At 38.7% G+C, this 15,477-nt stretch overlaps 1 protein-coding gene across 5 annotated transcripts in view; it reads left to right on the plus strand.

The window, feature by feature from the left end:
• LOC125399188 (solute carrier organic anion transporter family member 1A5-like) overlaps positions 1-15,477 on the plus strand; it is a 70,456-nt gene that overhangs the window by 31,994 nt on the left and 22,985 nt on the right. For all 5 annotated transcript variants that reach the window (XM_087903980.1, XM_087903981.1, XM_087903982.1 and 2 more), the window contains 2 exons: positions 11,390-11,488; positions 12,602-12,823. In XM_087903980.1, the coding sequence (XP_087760106.1) occupies positions 11,390-11,488; positions 12,602-12,823 (321 nt within the window). The remainder of the gene's footprint in view (positions 1-11,389; positions 11,489-12,601; positions 12,824-15,477) is intronic.

Raw genomic sequence — 15,477 nt, forward strand, 5'->3', positions numbered from 1 at the left:
TTACATGCATTATTTTTCTTAATCTATTACTTTTTTTGACAAGTTTAATATTTATTTCATTATCTTTATTCCTTTAATCTATGACTATCTGTACTGTATTAAGTGACTTTTACTGTCTCTTTACTCTTTTTCCCTCTCTCTCAAGCCTGTGTATATTTATCCAACATTGTGACCCATTCAGAGGTCCTTTTTATTTGAATCTGTCTTTATTGTGTATCTGTAATTATTTTCTGACCAGAAGTGCTTTTTTTCCCTAATGTTAAGTGGGTATGGCTAGAACCAACTCCGTGGCTCTGCCTGTTGGCTCCACCCAGTCCAACAGGGCAGAGGCATGTTCACTGCCTCTGTGAGCCATGTACACTTCTTCCTTTCCAAATTGTACCCCCTTGATATCCTTTTGTTGTGTTATTGCTCTTCCTAGAACTTTGAGTACTATATTTAATAGACATGAAGAGAGTGGGCAGTCTTGTCTTGTTCTTGATTTTAGTGGAATCTTTGAGTTTCCCTTCATTTAGTTTGATGTTGACCAACTTGCTGTAAACTGCGTTTTTTATTTTTTTAAATTAATTTATTTATTTGTTTATAAAAATTTCCACTTCCTCCCTTCCTCCCCATACCCTCCCATTCCCCCCACTACCTCTCCTCCCCCCTCCCTCTCCTCCTCCCTCTCTAGTCCTAAGAGCAGTCAGGGTTTCCTGCCCTGTGGGAAGTTCAAGTTCCTCCCCTCTCCCTCCAGGTCTAGGAAGGTGAGCATCCAAACAGACTAGGATCCCAGAAAGCCAGTACATGCAGACAAAACAAGACCCAGTGCCATTGTCAATGGCTTATCAGTCAGCCCCCATGTCAGCCACATTCAGAGACTCCGGTTTGATCACATGCTCGTTCAGTTCCAGTCCAGCTGGCATTGGTGAGCTCTCATTCGATCAGTCCCCTCGTATCAGAGGGTGAACGCCCCCGACACGGTCCTGATTTCCTTTTTCATGTTCTCTCTCCTTCTGCTCCTCATTTGAACCTTGGGGGCTCAGTCCAGTGCTCCAATGTGGGTCTCCGTTTCTATCTCCATCTATCGTCAGATGAGGGTTCCCTCTAGTCCTGCCTTTCTTGCTCACGTTCTCCTTCCTTCTGCTTCTCATTTGGACCTAGGGAGTTAAGTCCAGTGTTCCTATGTGTGTCTCTGACTCTATCTCCATCCATCGCCAGATGAAGGTTCTATGGTGATATACAAAATATTCATCAGTATGGTTATGGGCCAAGGCCAGTTAAGGCACGCTCTTCTCAGCTGCCCAGGGAACAATCTGGGAACCTCTCCTTGGGCCTGGAAACCCCTCCAGAACCAAGACTCTTGCAAACCCTAAAATGGCTCCCTTAGTTGAGATATATACTGCCCTAGTCCCATATCCATCCTTCTTCCCCCCATCCCATTCCCCCAAGCCATCCCCAATCCTCCCCTTCTCCCTTCTCTCTAACCATCTCCCCTCACTTCCACCCCCCACCGCACCCCCCATGCACCCAAGTTTGCCTGGCAATCTTGTCTACTTTCAATATCCAAGAGGATAACTATATGATTTTCTTCATGTTCACCTTCTTATTTAGCTTCTCTAGGATCACGAATAATAGGCTCAAAGACCTTTAACTATGGCTAGAATCCACTTATGAGTGAGTACATACCTTTTTCCTATTTTTGGGTCTGGGTTACCTCACTCAGTAAAGCATTTTCTATTTCCATCCATTTGCATGCAAAATTCAAGATGTCATTGTTTTTTTACCGCTGATTAAAACTGTAATGTGTATATGTTCCACACATTTTTTAACCATTCTTCTATTGAGGGGCACCTAGGTTGTTTCCAGGTTCTGGCTATTACAAATAGTGCTGCTATGAACATAGTTGAACAAATGCTTTTGTAGTATGATAGGGCATCTCTTGGGTATATTCCCAAGAGTGGAATTGCTGGGTCCTGAGGAAGGTTGACTCCCAGTTTCCTGAGAAACCGCCACACTGATTTCCACAGTGGCTGCACAAGTTTGCATTCCCACCAACAATGGATGACTGTTCCCCTCACTCCACATCCTCTCCAGCATAGGCTATCATTGGTGTTTTTGAGTTTGGCTATTCTGACAGGTGTAAGATGGTATCTCAAAGTTGTTTTGATTTGCATTTCCCTGATTGCTAAGGAGGTTGAACATGACTTTAAGTGCCTTTTGGCCATTCGAAGTTCATCTGTTGTGAATTCTCTGTTCAGTTCAGTACCTCATTTTTTAATTGGGTTAATTAGAGTTTTAGTGTCTAGTTTCTTGAGTTCTTTGTATATTTTGGAGATCAGACCTTTGTCTGATGAGGGGTTGGTGAAGATCTTCTCCCAGTCGGAAGGTAACCTTTTTGTCTTACTGACAGTGTCCTTTGCTTTACAGAAGCTTCTCAGTTTCAGTAGGTCCCATTTATTCATTGATTCTCTTATTGTCTGTGCTACTGGGGTTCTGCTTAGGAAGTGGTCTCCTGTGCCTATATCTTGTAGACTACTTCCCACTTTCTCTTCTATCAGGTTCAAAGTGGACAGATTGATGTTGATGTCTTTAATCCATTTGGACCTGTGTTTTGTGCATGGTGATAGATGTGGATCTTCTTTCATTCTTCTACAGGTTGACATCCAGTTATGCCAGCATCATTTGTTAAAGATGCTTTCCTTATTCCATTGTATACCTTTAGCTCCCTTGTTGAAAATCAGGTGTTCATAAGTTTGTGGGTTAATACCCGGGTCTTCTATTCGATTCCATAGGTCGACTTCTCTGTTGTTATGCCAATACCAAGCTGTTTTCAATACTGTCGCTCTGTAATAGAGTTTGAAATCAGGGATGATAATGCCTCCAGAAGTTCCCTTATTGTATAAGATTGTTTTGGCTATCCTGGGTTTTTTGTTTTTCCATATAAACTTGATTATTGTTCTCTCAAGGTCTGTGAAGAAGTTTGATGGGATTTTGATGGGGATTGCATTGAATCTATAGATTGCTTTTGGTAGAATTGCCATTTTTACTATGTTGATCCTCCCAATCCAAGAACAAGGGAGGTCTTTCCATTTTCTGGTATCCTCCTCAATTTCTTTCTTCAAGGACTTAAAGTTCTTATCAAATAGGTCTTTCACTTCCTTGGTTAGAGTTACCCCAAAATATTTTATGCTATTTGTGGCTACCATGAAAGGTGATGTTTCTCTGATTTCCCTCTCTGCTTTTTTTGGAGTTGATCTTGTATCCTGCAACATAACTAAAGGTGTTTATCAGCAGTAGGAGTTCTTTGGTAGAGTTTTTGGGGTCGCTTATGTACACTATCATATCATCTACAAATAACGAAAGTTTAACTTCATCCTTTCCAATTCGAATCCCCTTGATCCCCTTATGTTGTCTCATTGCTATTGCTAGAACTTCAAGCACTATATTGAAGCGGTATGGAGAGAGTGGACAGCTTTGTCGTGTTCCTGATTTTAGTGGAATGGCTTTGAGTTTCTCTCCATTCAATTTGATGTTAGCTGTCGACTTGCTATATATTGCTTTTATTATATTTAGGTATGATCCTCTCTATATATACCCAATCTCTCCAACACCTTATCATAAAGGTGTGTTGAATTTTGTCAAATGCTTTTTCAGCATCTAATGAAATGATCATATGGTTTTTTTTCTTTCAGTTTATTTATATGATGGATTACATTGATAGATTTGCATATGTTGAACCAGCCCTGCATCTCTGGGATGAAGCCCACTTGATCATAATGGATAATTTTTCTAATGTGTTCTTGGATTCGGTTTGCCAGTATTTTATTGAGAATTTTTGCGTCAATGTTAATGAGTGAGATTGGCCTGTAATTCTCTTTCTTGGTTGTGTCTTTATGTGGTTTTGGTATCAGAGTAACTGTAGCTTCAGAAAAAGAGTTTGTCAATGATTCTTCTGTTTCTATATTGTGAAATACATTAAGGAGTGTAGGTATTAGCTCTTCCTGGAAGTTTTGGTAGAATTCTGCATTGAAACCATCTGGTCCTGGGCTTTTTTTGTTAGGGAGATTTTTGATAATAGCTTCTAATTCTTCACGACTGACAGGTCTATTTAGATTGTTCACCTGGTCTTGGTTCAACTTTGGCATATGGTACTTATCTAAAAAAATGTCCATTTCTTTTACATTTTCCAATTTTGTGACATACAGGCTTTTGTAGTAAGATCTAATGATTCTCTGAATTTCCTCTGTGTCTGTGGTTATGTCCCCCTTTTCATTTCTGATCTTATTAATTTGCATGTTCTCTCTCTGCTGTTTGGTTAGTTTGAATAGGGGTTTGTCAATCTTGTTGATTTTCTCCAAGAACCAGCCTTTTGTTTCATTGATTCTTTGGATTGTTTTCTGTGTTTCTATTTTGTTAATTTCAGCCCTCAGTTTGATTATTTCCAGTCTTCTAGACCTCCTGGGTGAATCAGCTTCTATTTTTTCTAGAGCTTTCAAGTGAGCTGTTAAGTCTCCAATGTGTGCTTTCTCCGTTTTCTTTAATTGGGCACTTAGTGCTATGAACTTTCCTCTTAGCACTGCTTTCATAGTGTCCCATAGGTTTGAGTATGTTGTGTCTTTATTTTCATTAAATTCAAGGAAGACTTTAATTTCTTTCTTTATTTCTTCTTTGACCCAGGGGTGATTTAGTAGTTGACTGTTCAGCTTCCATGGGTTTGTAGGCTTTCTGGGTGTAGCATTGTTGTTGAATTCTAACTTTAATCCATGGTGGTCTCACAAGACACAGGTGGTTACTAATATTTTTTTGTATCTGTGGAAGTTTGCTTTGTTACCGAGTATGTAGTCAATTTTCGAGAAGGTTCCATGAGCTGCAGAGAAGAAGGTATATTCTTTCCTATTTGGGTGGGATGTTCTATAGATGTCTGTTAAGTCCATTTGATTCAATACCTCCAATAATTCTCTTATTTCTATGTTAGGTTTCTGTCTGATTGACCTGTCCATTGGTGAGAGAGGAGTATTGAAGTCTCCTACTATTAGTGTGTGTGGTTTGATGACTGCCTTGAGTTCTAGAAGTGTTTCTTTTACATAAGTGGGTGACTATATATTAGGGGCATAGATATTCAGGATTGAGACTTCCTCCTGATGAATTGTTCCTGTTATGAGTAAAAAATGTCCATCTCCATCTCTTCTGATTGATTTTAGTTTGAAGTCAATTTTGTTGGAAATTAGAATGGCCACACCCGCTTGTTTCTTAGATCCATTTGCTTGAGAAGCCTTTTCCCAACCCTTTACTCTGAGTAGATGTCTGTCTTTGTGGTTGAGATGTGTTTCTTGTAAACAGCAGAATGTTGGATCCTGTTTTTGTATCCAATCTCTTAGTCTGTGTCTTTTTATAGGTGAATTGAGTCCGTTAATATTAAGTGATATTAATGACTAGTGGTTGTTGACTCCAGTTATTATTATTTTTTTGTTTGTTTGTTTAATAGAATTTGTATGTGTCCCTTCTTTGAGTTGTGCTTGTGAAGGGTCGCTAGATGTCTGAGTTATTGTAGGCAGTGTTGGCAATGTTGGATTCCTTGGGTTGCGATTTTCCTTCTATTACTTTCAGTAAGGCTGGTTTTGTGGCTACGAATTATTTAAATTTGTTTTTATCCGGGAATATTTTGTTTTCTCCATTGATAGTGAATGATAGCTTGGCTGGGTAGAGTAGTCTGGGTTTGCATCCATGGTCTCTTAGTTTCTGCAGTACCTTTATCCAGGACCTTCTGGCTTTCATGGTTTCCATAGAGAAGTCCGGTGTAAGTCTGATAGGTTTACCTTTATAAGTTATTTGACTTTTTTCCTTTGCAGCTCTTAATATTCTTTCTTTAATCTGTATGTTTTGTGTTTTGATTATTATATGGCGAGGGGATGTTTTTTTTTGATCAAGTCTATTCGGTGTTCTGTATGCTTCTTTAACCTTCATAGAAATATCATTCTTTAGGTTGGGAAAGTTTTCTTCTATAATTTTGTTGAATATATTTTCTGGGCCTTTGATCTGCAGCTCTTCTCCTTCTTTAATCCCTTTTATTCTTAGATTTGGTTTTTTTATTGTGTCCCAGATTTCTTGAATGTTTTGTGATGAGAATTTGTTGGATTTGCCGTTTTCTTTGATCAGAGCATTTATTTTCTCTATGGTATCTTCAGAATCTGAGATTCGTTCTTCCATCTCTTGTATCCTATTGGTTATGTTTGATTCTGTAGTCTATGTTCGTTTACCTAGATTTTCCATATCCAGCCGACCCTCGTTTTATGTTTTCTTCATTGCCTCCATTTCAGTTTTCAATTCTTGAACTGTTTCCATTACCTATTTGATTGTTTTTTCTTGGTTTCCCAGTGTATCATTCACAGATTTACTCATTTCTTCAAACTTTTTGTTATACTTCTCATTCATTTGTTTACTCATTTCTTCAATCTTTTTGTTGTACTTCTCATCCAATTCTTTAAGGGAGTTATTCCTATCCTGTTAAGGGACTCTATTGCTTTCATAATGGCACTTTTTTTCACTTCTTCTGGATTAAGAGGTTCAAGTCCTTCTATTGTAGGGTTGTTGGGATCTGGTGTTTTCATGTTGCTTTTCAGATTGTTGGAGGAGTTCTTGCCTTGGTGTCTGCCCATCTCTTCCTTCAAATGCTCTCTATTGGATCTTCTGATATCGGGTCAGGTTTCCTTGTTGGGCAGGGACTTCACTGACAGAAGGCCTACCTTTCCTCAGGCAGGCTATTGAAACACAGGCACTCCCGCCGGGTTGCACTCACAGCCCAGGCCCAGTGCTCAAGGCATCTGAGCTGGGGACATCCCCTCCTCTGATGGATGTCTGCTAGAAGATCACTTCCCCTTGCTGGCCAGGAATGTGGCTGACACAGGGCCCGCCTGTCCTCAGACAGGCTATCAAAACACAGGAACTGCCTCTGCCGGGTTGCGCCTATAGCCCAGGCCCAGCGTGCAAGGCAGCTGCACTGGGGAGATCTTAGGGCCCCCGAGGGAAGAGGGGAAGAGAGGAAGGTATACCTGGATGAATGCTGGGATGGGATTCGGAAGAGCTCAGCAGGGTGGAGCCACCACTGTAGGGTGACCAGGAAGTCAAGGGGGTCGGGGAAGGTCTGAATTCCTCCTTGCTGGGCTTGTGCCACAGGCCAGGAGCACACTCACCCCTCTTCCAATGGATGTCTGCTAGAAGATCACTGCCCCTTGCTGGCCAGGAATGTGTCTGAGCTGACACAGGGCCTGCCTGTCCTCAGGCAGGCTATCAAAATACAGGAACTGCCCCTGCCAGGTTGTGCTCACAGCCCAGGGCCAGCTTGCAAGGCAGCTGCGCTGGGGAGATCTTATGGCCCCAGGGGGAAGGGGGAAGGGAGGAAGGTGTACCTGGGTGAACGCTGGGATGGGATTCGGAAGAGCTCAGCAGGGTGGAGCCACCACTGTAGGGTGACCAGGAAGTCAAGGGGGTCGAGGAAAAAGTCTGAATTCCTCCTTGTCGGGCTTGTGCCATGGGCCAGGAGCACACTCACCCCTCCTCCAATCTGCATTTCTTATGTTTATGTATAATCCTTGCATGATCCTTGTATTCTTAATCACTCAAAGACCTTTATCATAAAGTGGTATTGGATTTTGTTGAAAACTTTTTCATCATCAAATAAGATGATCATATGGTTTTCCCCTTCAGTTTATGTAGTGAATTACATTAGATATTAGAGTACCTACACCAGTTTTCTTCTTAGGTTCATTTGATTGGAAAGTTTTTTTCCTGGTGCTTTTCTTTAAGATAATGCCTGTTGATGAAGTTGAAGTATGTTTCTTGTATGCAACAGAAGTTCAGCTCCTGTATTGTATCCATTCTCTTAGCCTGTCTATTTTTTATAGGTGAACTGAGTCCATTGATAATAAAGGATATTAATAACCAGTGATTGTTAATTCCTGTCATTTATTGGTCTTGTTATTGTTGGTGGTAGTGTGTGTGTGTGTGTGTGTGTGTGTGTGTGTGCAGCTAACTTCCTTGGGTTGGAGTTTTTCTTCTAGTACTTTGTGTAAGGTTGGGTTTGTAGATAGGTATTGTTTAGATATCATTTTGTCATGGAATATCCTGTTTTCTCCATTTACAGTGATTAAAAGTTTTGCTTGGTATAGTAGTCTGGGCTGGCATCCATTGTCTCTTAGTGTCTGCATAATACCTATCCAAGACATTCTGGTTTTCATAGTCTCCTTTGAGAAGTCTGATGTTATTCTGATGGGTCTGCATTTATATGTTACTTGGGCTTTTTATTTATCAACTCTTAATATTTTTTATTTGTTCTGTATGTTTAGTGTTTTGATTATTATATGGTGAGATCCTTTTTATGGTCCATATTATTTGGTGATTTGTAAGCTTCTTGTATCTTCATAACAATTTCCTTCTTTAGGCTGGGAAAGTTTTCTTCCATGAATTTTTGAATATATTTTCTGTGCCTTTGAGCTGGTATTCTTCTCCTTCTTCTATCCCTATTATTTTTAGTTTTAGTCTTTTCATGGTGTCTCAGATTTGCTCGATGCTTTTTGTTGTGACTTTGTTGGCTTTATCATTTTCTTTGACCAATGAATCCCTTGCTCATATCTTCAACACCAGAGATTCTCTTTTCCATTTCTTCATTCTATTGGTTTTGCTTGCATCTGTAATTCCTGTTTATTTACCCAGATTTTTCATATTCAGAATTCCCTTTGTTTGTGTTTTCTTTGTTGCCTATATTTTAATTTTCAAGTCTTGAACTATCTTTTTTGTTGGCTATCTTTAAGGATTTACTGATTTCTTCCAATTTTTTTGTATTTTTCTCTATTTGTTAAAAGGAATGTTTCCTTTCTCCTTTAAGGTACTCTGTAAACCTCATAAAGTTATTTTGAAGGTCATTTTCTTCTGCTTCTTCTGCATTGAGATGTTCAGGTCTTGCTGTTGTAGAACCACTAGGCTCTGGGGGTGTCATACTGCTCTTTATGTTGTTGAATGCATTTTTTACACTGCCATCTACCCTTCTCTTTATCCAATCAGTGCAGGTGATGTCTTTGATTTTGGGGGCTGCTGATGTCATGGGCGAGGGTTGGGTTTATAGAGTGGAATAGGACTTGTAGAATATAGTGTCCAATGGGAGGGGTCATAGTGGAGTGGCCTGTCATTAGAACTCTTACCTGCCGACAGGCTATTGGGGCTGTAATGGGTGTGGGTGGTGCTTGGGATGTGCACCAGGGCCTAGGGCCTAGAGATGGGACTGTCAAGCTGGAAGACCAGTCATTCACCTCTTCATCTAGTTGGTGAGGCAATGTATGTCAAGTTGCTATATAATTATACAAATATTTGCATGTGTATAAATAATCAAATAGCTAAAATAAACAAGAAATTAAGAATACATTTTCAGATATGTCTCTATAGCTCAAGAGACAGAAAAACCAACTGTAAAAAAAAAGTTGTCTCTATTAGACATTAGGTTAAATCAAGAAGAAACAAAATTGCTTTGCAAAGACATTTATGTACTAAGAATCCATAGGTCAGAACACTGAGGGTTCTCCCTAGTGGGTAGAGCTAGAGAAAGAAAAGTAAAAAGATCAATATCCATGGGAAGAAAGTATAAACAAACAATAAAAGTTAGTATGGAGAAAGAGTTAAGGGAAACAGACAGGTGAGGAGTTGGTCAACAATGTCAAGCAAGTTAAGAGACTAAAGATCGAAACTGGAAAATGTTATCCATGATGGAGGTCACTGGTGCCAAGAGCATATCTTAGAATCAGAAAGAATCTGAGAAGAGTGAGAGGTGAGGAGTCATGGAGACAGTGGAGGGCAGGAATGGACAGTGGAGGGTGGAGATCTTTCAGGAATCATTTGATAGAGAGAAATGAACAGTGGGGGAATGTATGATAGGACAAGGAAGGCAGAGGGCTTTGGTATTGAGAGGTCAGAGGAGGACTAGCACATAGAACCATGGAGAATGAGAAAAGACAAAATGTAAAGTGAACAGAAGTTAGTTGAAATTATTCATATCTGGTTTTTCTGTGAGTAGGAATAGCTTAGCAGAAATTCTAAACTCTGATAAGTTGGGAGTTGCTTGTGGTGGTTTCAAAGAAGCCAGATAGGGTTGAAATGGACCAAGGAAATGAAAATAATAATAAGATAATAAAGAAGACCAGGATAACATCCAAGAGATCTGCTGTTTATAAGGCCACAGTCTTTCTTTGGAAAGAGATTTCAAGAAAAGAGTTTTGATAAGACACATTACAAAAAATTCTTCATAGCACACACTGCTTTTGAAAATGTGCTGTTTTCATTTGTGTTTCTGTGAGAAAATAAAACTTTAGAAAGAGGTTCATTTGACTTAAAATTCCAGAGAAGTCACAGTAGCTGGGGCTTGTAGCAGCTGTCACACCCAGAAGAGCATAGATAGTAAATCTATGTATGCTTATGTCTATTTTTGCATGGTAGTACTCAGTTCTTTTCCCACTCTTACACAACTGATGACTCCCTACCTAGTGCACAGTGTTGCTCACAAAGGGCATGGTCTTCTCACATCACTTAACTTAATTAAGACAGCCTTCTATGAACATGCCACAGATAAATCCAGGGTAGACTTCATTGAGACTCTCCTCCCAGGGAGCTCCTGGCTGGACAGCTTGGAATTAAAGCTAACCATCACAGAGGCCCTTTGAAATCACAGTGATGGAAGCATCAAAAGGACACACATCTTGGTTTTGACAGGACTGCCTGTAATAGTATAGCCTTCTCCCTTAACTCAGCATAAAAGAGAATTTGGAAAGTGACTTTCAGATTTCTATCACTTTAATAAATCCCTGATACGATGATGTATAAATGAAAGGGTTCATTGGCTCATAGCTTAGGAAGTTCTGGTCTTTGTCACTAGAATGTGTAGTTTGGTGACATGTCATGAGGCAGTTCATTATGGTGGAAGAAAGGGTAGAGTGAAACCATTAACTTTACACTGGAAACAAAACAGAATGAGTAATGGGCTGTGGTTCTACTCCAAATAACCTGAAAACTCACCACCATTTCCTCCATTGGAATAGTCCCTTCAGATTCCAGTGCTGATGCCTAGAAATCCATATTGAAACAATGGTGGTTTCTCAATATTTAAAGAAATACATATTCTTTCTTTGTATGCATATGTAACGTACGTATCAAGCTCGATTTCTTTATACATTGAATATAAAAAAAGTATGTGAGTTAAGGGGAAGTGTAGCTCATTTCTTGAGCACTTGTCTAGACTATTGGATTTGATACTCAGCTTTACAAAGGAAAGAAAAACATCTAAGATTTAAAACGATTTAATCTCAAGGCTTTTTTTTTGTGCAAGCAAATTCTTTGTGTTTATGTAAATTCCTGTATTTGTTTCCAGGGATTCTAAAAATAGGAACGAGCGTTGGTCCTTTGATTGGATTTTTGTTGTCAACCTTTTGTGCAAAGATTTATGTAGACACTGGATCTGTGAATACAGGTAAAATAAATTTTATTTATACAATCTAGTCTCTATAGTGTAAAAGAATGCTCCAGATAGCTATACACTGCCTCCTTTGGTCCTCAGTTAGGCAATTATCACCACCTACAGACTTCAGACCTAAGAGAAACAAAGGTAAGGATAAAATGTCACCTTCTGATTAAAAATCCACCATCCTTTCACCACATTGCAATCACACCTTTGGTCTCAAAGGGTTTACTCACCTAGTGAGGCAGTCATTGTGGATGACAAAACAGATCTCTGTTATGTGATAAGAACCAATTTGTAAAATTTTCACAAGATGTACAGAAATACTCAATTACTTTTGAAAAATACACCATCTATATTGCTAGGTAAACTTAGTTACTTTTCTTAATGAACACACAGAACAAAAAACAATTAGATACCATGTGATACTTTTATTATCTTTATATATATATATATATATATATATGTGTGTGTGTGTGTGTGTGTGTGTGTGTGTGTGTGTGTGTATGTGTGTGTGTGTGTGTGTGTGTGTGTGTGTGTGTGTGTGTGTGTATGTGCCTGCTGAGGTCAGAAGAGGGTTTCAGATGTCTTTAAATCAGAATTACATGTAGTAGAGAGTTTCCTTGAGGGTACTTGGAATAGAGCTCAGGATCTCTGCAAGAGCAACAATAACTCTTGGGCAGTGAACTGTCTCTGTAGCCCCTTCCTCATCTATTGTGATATTTTGAGATATGAATACATCAGGTTAAAACTAGTTTGTTAAATATACATCAAATCTTTTTTCCTGTCTTTCTGAAATGAAGTTTTAACCTTTATACCATGTTGCTCCTCAGAATCTTTTCTTCTTACTTAATTACATCTTTATCCAATTGATCTTTCTCAGACACTGTTTCTAAAGGTTTGAACTAACCAAGCCAGGTGGCAGATTCCTGTAATTTCCTCATTTCAAAAGCAGAGGCAGAAAATCAGAAATTCAAGGTTTACATAAGAATAACTAATGTGTGATGGGTATACAAAAGATATATAAATTTTGTATTTAGATGGAATTATGATTCTTAATAATTTTCTACAATTTATGCTGGAAAGAATGATGCAAACTAACAAAATATCTGTATTTCTCCACAGATGACCTGACCATAACTCCCGCTGATACACGCTGGGTTGGTGCTTGGTGGGTCGGCTTTTTGATCTGTGCAGGAGTGAATGTCCTGGTCAGCATTCCCTTTTTCTTTTTTCCCAAAACACTCCCAAAGGAAGGACTAGAGGATAATGCAGATGCGCCTACAAGTGATAAAGAAGAGAAACACCAAGAAAAAGCCAAGGAGGAAAAACGTGGAATCACTAAAGGCAAACAGACAAACCTTAATCCCTGTATTTCGTTTAGATGGGTCTGCAGGTAGTGGAGCATGTGTCTGCTGTGCTGAGTTAAGCTAGTTTGTTACTAAGGGTCCCTACTCAGATGCCTTAAACTTCTTCCCAAGTTACTGTTTGGATTACAACTCACATAATTTGTAAACAGCGCATTTTAGATTAGACTTTATGGAAAATTCATCAATCTGGACACCCAATGAGCAAATATATTCTTCCACCTGTTTTAAAAAGTCTATTTTATAGAAAATATTGCTCCAAGTTAAAAAAATAACCAGAAATTCAAGTTAAAGACAATGGGAGAGAATTACTTGTTCTAAGGTAACTGCATAGTTTGATAAGAAAAATGACAGTTTAGCTGTGAGCATGCTTGAAGTTAATGTTGGAGGAGAAATCCTGAGAGGTGGAATAATCTTCTGTATTTGAAGGTGTGATAGTTTACAGGAGAACTGTTCCCTAAGGAGCAGACTGCTGTAAACAAGCAGGAATGTTATTGACCTCTGGTGCAGAGCAGTGGTGTATCTGTGAGAAGCTGAGTGGTCAAGATTGCACATTCCTGAACCTTGGCATTTGGCATTATTTTCCAGTTATGTGTGTGGTGATTTCTGTAGTATTCTCAAGAGATTTGAGTTAGTGTGAGGGGGAATGGCTTGGGCTTTGGAATTCTTAAAGTGTATACTTGGAGGATAAGAAGGTGTTATTCCTTCACCTGTCCAATGAGGTCAACAATGTGTTCTTGGGTTTCTGTGCTATTCTCATGCAGACTACTGTGGGAAGCACTCTTTTGATGACATTACACTTTCCTCCACACTCAAATCCTTCAGCACTAATATGCCTCGAATAGTCACACATCTCCCTTAAACACTATTGACTATTGCTGAGGAGTTAGTCAAACTGACAGTGAGTTCAAAGGCTTGAACATTCTCAGAATCATGGTCATGCTAACAGTTCTCCTGAAAAACTTAGTATGGATTGTTATATGTGACTATATGATTTGCCACATAATTATATTGTTTTCTATTTTTAATTTTAGTTTTTGATTTCAATATATTCTGAATAGTTTCCCTTCTGTACCTTTCTCCCAGTTCCCTCCAAATTCCCTTCCTCCCCAGATCTACTCTGCCCGTTTCCCTTCAGAAAAAAGTAAACTTCACAGGAATATCCTTTCAACATTGTTGGAGGGAGGTTGCTTGTTTGGTTTCCAGCCACCAGGCTAATTTAGAACCAAAATAATCACATAGAAATTATATTAATTAAAACATTTCTTGTCCATTGACTCTAGCTTCTTATTGGCTAACTCTTATACTAAGTTAACTCATTTCTATTAATCTGTGTATCTCCATGTGGCAGTGGCTTACCAGTAATGTTCACAGTGTCTTTCTCCTGCAGATCTATATCGTCTCCCTACTCTGCCTTCTTTTTTCCAGCATTCTGCTTAGTTTTCCCAACCTACCTACATTCTGCTCTATCAACAGACCAAGGCAGTGTTTTTATTCATTAACCAACCAAAGCAACACATATACAGAAGGACCTCCCACACCTTTTCCCCTTTCCTGTTTAAACAAAAAGGAAGACTTTAACATAGTAAAATTTCATATAACAAAATAGGTATAAAGTAAAAATTACAGTTATAATATTTATATCTATTTTATGTTTTATCATAATTAAGGAAAACTATAACTAGAACTATAAATTCTTCAACTCCATCAAAGACTCCAAAAGGTTATAATATTATCTAAGTAAACAGGAAGTGCATTGTAAGAAACTTCCAAAACTTTAGAATTAACAGAGACATCTTGCTGCCTGGATAGTCACCCAAAGGTCTTTTGTACCATTGGGGCTACCATTTTCAGCCTACAGGACCATAGTATACAGCAGACTTTTCCTTGAAGCAGGAAATTTCAAAGACAGGTCTGACTATATTGGCAGTTTACCAGTCACTTTGTTCTGTATCCTGTAGAATGTCTCACAGACTCTTTCATGAGACAGGAATCCCGAAGGATAGTTTCACCTTTAGGCAAGTACAGCAGTCATTTCTCTGTGGATGGTGCATGTCCAGTTCATCTAACAAACTCCATAAGGAACCTCTTCTATGCCCATCTTCCTCTTGAAGTAGATTGGTGCTGCCAGGAACAGATATGTCTCATTGTCATGAAAAGTCCTAAGTTCTTAAAATATTAAAATGCCATATTTTGAAGGTCTCTGAAAGATTTAAAGAATGCCTATCCATCTGAAATACATCTCTGTATATCTAGAAAATCTAATTAACATGACTACACTCTTGGCTATTATAGATGATTATCTACTAACCGATATTTCTTAAATGAACTGCATAATCCCAATAACTTAATCAAGAGCAGAAATATACATATAAAAATTAACCTTAAATGTGTATCAGTAAACCAGGATCCATACCAATGCAAATTATTCATATCTATATCATTTCCTCCTTTAAATGTTAACAAACATTTATAGACAATTTGGAAATATGGGCGTAGTTTCTCCAAACTGCTTCCTGCTATTTATTGGGCAAAGCATTTAATTTATGGGGGTGTTTACAGCAACCATTCAGGAGGTTTTGTTCCATCAAACAATATTGGTCTGAAAATAATCCACAGGTTCTCATCTTCTGT

The sequence above is a fragment of the Myodes glareolus genome, chromosome 3 (genome assembly GCF_982192425.1).
Source record: "Myodes glareolus chromosome 3, mMyoGla1.1, whole genome shotgun sequence".
NCBI lineage: Eukaryota > Metazoa > Chordata > Mammalia > Rodentia > Cricetidae > Myodes > Myodes glareolus.